At 47.2% G+C, this 4,851-nt stretch overlaps 1 protein-coding gene across 1 annotated transcript; it reads left to right on the top strand.

Annotated features, from left to right (window-relative positions):
* The first annotated feature begins 2,491 nt into the window (after positions 1-2,491).
* LOC138887414 (uncharacterized) lies at positions 2,492-4,308 on the top strand. The gene is made up of 2 exons (XM_070169165.1): positions 2,492-3,113; positions 4,271-4,308. Exons 1-2 carry the CDS (start codon positions 2,492-2,494, stop codon positions 4,306-4,308), a joined length of 660 nt encoding a protein of 219 aa, XP_070025266.1.
* The last annotated feature ends 543 nt before the right edge of the window (positions 4,309-4,851 follow it).

Here is a 4,851-nt window from a genome sequence, read left to right as displayed (position 1 = left end):
TCCCTTTCCCTAGCTTTAATTGCTTATTTCCTGTTTATTTTTCCTCCATGTATTGTATAACTGCATAGGTTTATCTGGAGTCTGGTCCTATCCTCGTCACTACTTTGCCGGGGTTAGGTCAGGCACTTACCAGCACATGGGGTTGGTTGTGCTGATACTATACTCTGCACTGTGTGCAGATCCTAGAGCAGCTTTCGGACAATAGTTGGAGGGCTTTCTTCAGTCCATCCGGAGACCCAAGGTAGACCTGCAGACGTTCGCAGGCCCTGGCGTCTCCCTCTATCTCTATTTCATGTTTCCTTTATCTCTTCCTCATGAACCATACTATGTATTTTCTTCAGACTTTGTATGTAGTGACTCTTAGACAGTCTATGATACTGTGACACCAGATTCTGGGGTATTGAAGTTTAAAAGTGGTAATAGATGTAGCTCTAAGCTTTATGAATGTTGACTTCCGCCTATTTCCTAACTTCTGTTTTATTTATATTGTCGCCCTATGTTTGTTTTAAAAGAAGTAATATGAACAAGGTAGTAGATAAGGGTTGGATTGCCTAGCTCACATTAGTAGGCGCCATCATGACTCCCGAGGGTGGAAATTCTGGGTCGTGACAAGTTGGTATTATAGCACTAGGTTATATGGGTCTCACAGTCTACAAACAAACTTAGTATAGTCCGAGGTATCGGTACAGAGACATCTGTATTTGTCCCCCAGAGGCTACAGAGTTAGGAAAACTTCACATTTGTTCTTTCTTGTTGTGCGGTTCTATTTCCTAATACTGATTGAATTTCTACTCCGTTCTTTCGCAGATGGAGAGAACACGCGCTTCCTCATCTGCCGCTCAGCAGCCCGAGCCCCCAGCAGCAGCTTCCGCTAGGGGAAAAGGGCGAGGGCGAGGCCGTGCTAGAGGCAGAGGTAGGGGCAGAGTTTAGCCTCGAGCAGTAGCACCAGTGGCGGAGCCTCAGGTTGATTTTGAGGAGGAGGTTTCGGCTCTAGCAGCTCCAGTGGGCCCAGCTTAGGTCCCCGAAGGGTTTATTCCTACCCTAGTTCTTTAGGATGCTCTGGTCCGATTGGTGGGCCTCATGGAGAGTGTCACCCGAGCAGGTTTACTTCCTGTAGCACCAGCCCCTTCTCAAGCTGGAGGAGGGGCTCAGACCCCTGATACACACACTCCAAAGTAGGTAGCCTCCCAGATTCAGACTCCAGCGGTTTAGCCAATTGGAGCAGTTCAACCGGGTGCCATAGCTCAAACCGACGATGGAGCGGCTATGTCCGTCGATGCTTTGTGGAGGCTGGATAGGTTCACCAAGCTCTTCACTACTACTTTCAGCGGTGCTTCTTTTGAGAATCCCCTGGATTTCCTATATAGCTGTCACGAGGTTCTCATGAACATGGGCATTATTGAGACCAATGGGGTCGATTTTGCTACATTCCGCTTGTCTGGATCCGCCAAGACTTGGTGGAGGGATTATTGCTTAGCTAGGCCAGCCGAGTCACCATCTTTGACTTGGGAGCAGTTTACAGTGTTGTTTCTGGAGAAGTTTCTTCCCGTGACTCAGAGAGAGGCCTATCAGAGGCAATTTGAGCGCCTCCAGCAGGGTTTCATGATGGTCACCCAATATGAGACCAGGCTCATCGACTTAGCTCGCCATACTCTTATCATACTTCCTACCGAGAGAGAGGGTGAGGAGGTTTATCAATGGTCTTATTCAGCCGATTCGTCTTCAGATGGCCAAGGAGGCCGGGAGTGAGATCACTTTTCAGGAGGCGGCCAATGTGGCCCGCAGAGTTGAGATGGTTTTGTCGCATGGAGGTGGTCAAGGGTCGGATAAGAGGCCCCGTCATTCAGTCAGATTTAGTGGTACCTCGTCTGGAGGTATAGATTCATATGGTAGAGGCCATCCTCATAGGCCCTTTCAGTCAGCTCTTCAAGTTTCTCATGGTGCTTCCGGTAGCTATGGTCCTCCGATGCAGTATTCTGACCAGCAGTCCTTTAATGCACCACTAGCACCTATTAGTGCACCACTGCTTTAGAGTTTTCAGGGTCGTCAGCCCCAGCAACCGAGAGCTTATTTTACTTGTGGCGACCCGAGGCACATTGCTAGGTATTGCCCTCGAGCTTCGAGCAGTTCTCCGTATCAGGGTCCTCGTGCTATGGTTCAGGCACCAGATGTTCCATAGACCGCCCAACCAGCTAGAGGTGGGGGTAGAGGTGCTAGAGGTGGAGGTAGAGGTCCTAGAGGTGGAGCTCAGGCCGCCAGAGGTGGAGGCCAGCCAACAGCAGGCCATCCCAGAGAGGTAGTTCAGGGTTGTGGGGCCCAACCCCGATGTTATGCCCTTCCAGCCAGGTTCGAGGCTGAGTCTTCAGATGTAGTGATCACAAGTACGGTTCTGGTTTGTGATAGAGATGCTTCAGTGTTATTTGATCCAGGGTCTACATACTCGTATGTGTCATCTTATTTTGCACCGTATCTGATCATGCCTAGTGATTCAATGAATGTTCCTGTTTATGTGTCTACACCGGTGGGTGATTCTATTGTGGTTGATCGAGTCCATCGTTCTTGTATTGCGGTGATTGGGGGTCTTCAGACTTATGTAGATTTGTTGCTTTTAGACATGGTCGACTTCGATGTTATTTTAGGGATGGATTGGTTATCACCTTACCATGCTATCTTGGACTGTCATGCCAAGATTATGACCTTGGTTTTGCCGGGTATGCCTCGTTTAGAGTGGAGAGGAACTCCTAGTCATTCTACCCGTAGCGTTATCTCTTATGTGAAGGCTCGGCATATGGTCGGGAAGGGGTGTTTGGCCTATTTAGCTTATGTTCGTGATTCTAGTGCGAAGGTTTCCTCTATTGATTATGTGCCTATTGTTCGTGAGTTTTCTGAGGTTTTCCCTTTAGACCTGCCAGGGATGCCACCCGACAGGGATATTGACTTCTGCATTGATTTGGCTCCAGGCACTCAGCCCATATATATCCTGCCGTATCGCATGGTCCCGCCAAAGTTGAAAGAGTTGAAGGAGCAGTTGCAAGACTTGCTTGAGAAGGGTTTCATTAGACCCATCGTTTTGCCTTGGAGTGCACCAGTGTTGTTTGTTAAGAAAAAGGACGGTTCGATGAGAATGTGCATTGATTACCGGCAGTTGAACAAGGTCACAATAAAAAATAAGTATCCACTGCCGAGGATTGACGATTTGTTCGATCAGCTTTTGGGTGCCAAGGTATTTTCAAAAATCGACTTGAGATATGGCTATCATTAGTTGAGGATTAGGGCATCCGATGTCCTTAAGACAACTTTCCGCACTCGGTACAGGCATTATGAGTTCTTGGTCATGTCATTTGGGTTGACAAATGTCTCAAAAGCTTTTATGGATTTGATGAACCGAGTGTTCAGGCCTTATTTGGACTCGTTCATGATAGTCTTCATTGATGATATTTTGATATATTCCCGTAGCCAGGAGGAGCACGAGCAGCATCTCAGAGCGGTTCTTCAGACTCTGAAGGATAGTCAGTTATATGCTAAGTTCTCAAAGTGTGAGTTCTGGTTGAGTTCAGTTGCATTCCTGGGTTATATTGTATCAGTAGAGGGTATTCAGGTTGATCCGAAGAAAATTGAGGCAATCAAGAACTAGCCTAAACCAGCATCAGCTATAGAGATTCGGAGTTTCTTAGGATTGACAGTCTACTATCGTCGGTTCGTGGAGGGGTTCTCATCTATTGCAGCCCCGATGACCAGGTTGACCCAGAAGGGTGCCCAGTTTAGATGGTCTAACGAGTGTGAGGCGATCTTTCAGAAGCTCAAGACAACTCTGACTACCGCACCGGTGTTGGTTTTGCCCACAAGTTCAGGGCCTTACACAGTTTATTGTGATGCTTCCCGTATTGGTCTTGGTGCAGTGTTGATGCAGGATGGCAAGGTCATTGCCTATGCTTTAAGCCAGTTGAAGATTCATTAGAAGAACTATCTGGTCCATGATTTAGAGTTGGCAGCCATTGTTCACGCATTGAAGATTTGGAGGCATTATCTTTATGGCATGGCATGTGAGGTGTTCACTGATCAAAAGAGTCTTCAGTATTTGTTAAAGAAAAAAGAGTTGAATTTGAGGTAGAGGAGATGGTTGGAGTTGTTGAAGGAGTATGATATCACTATCTTATATCACCCGGGAAAGGCCAATGTGGTGGCCGATGCTTTGAGTAGAAAGTCAGCCAGTATGGGCAGTCTTGCTTACATTCCGATTAGTGAGAGGCCACTTGCTTTGGATGTTCAGGCTTTGGCCAATCTGTTTATGAGGTTGGAGATTTCTGAGCCTAGTCGAGTATTAGCCTACACGGTCGCTTGATCTTCATTATTGGAGCATATCCGTGATCGACAATTTGATGATCCTCATTTGTGTGTCCTTAGAGACATGGTGCAATGCGGAGGTGCCAAGCCGGTTACCCTAGATGATGATAGAGTTTTGAGATTGCAGGGTCGCATTTGTATGCCTATTATAGATGGGCTCCGAGAGTTGATTTTAGAGGAGGCCCATAGCTCCTGGTACTCTATTCATCCGGGCGCCGCGAAGATGTATCAGGATTTGCAGTAGCATTATTGGTGGCATAGAATGAAGAAGGATATTGTTGCATATGTGGGTCGATGTTTGAATTGTCAGTAGGTTAAGTATGAACATCAGAGGCCCGTCAGATTGTTTTAGAGGATTGAGCTTCCCGAGTGGAAGTGGGAGGGGATCACTATGGACTTCGTTACTGGACTTCCGCTGACTCGGAAGAAGTTCGACGTAGTTTGGGTCATTGTTGATAGGATGACCAAGTCAGCGCATTTCATTCCTGTGGCAGTCTCCTATTCATC

Source organism: Nicotiana sylvestris, chromosome 3 (assembly GCF_000393655.2).
Source record: "Nicotiana sylvestris chromosome 3, ASM39365v2, whole genome shotgun sequence".
Taxonomy (NCBI): domain Eukaryota; kingdom Viridiplantae; phylum Streptophyta; class Magnoliopsida; order Solanales; family Solanaceae; genus Nicotiana; species Nicotiana sylvestris.
Note: the sequence above shows the minus strand (reverse complement) of the source record. Positions and strands in the feature narration are given on the sequence as shown.

Bases quoted from the DNA above. Each gene is read 5' to 3' on its own strand.
- LOC138887414 (XM_070169165.1), top strand. From the start codon at position 2,492: ATGAATGTTCCTGTTTATGTGTCTACACCGGTGGGTGATTCTATTGTG. The intron at 3,114-4,270 runs GTTCGATGAGAA...TTGGATGTTCAG, and splicing joins GTTTGTTAAGAAAAAGGACG to GCTTTGGCCAATCTGTTTAT.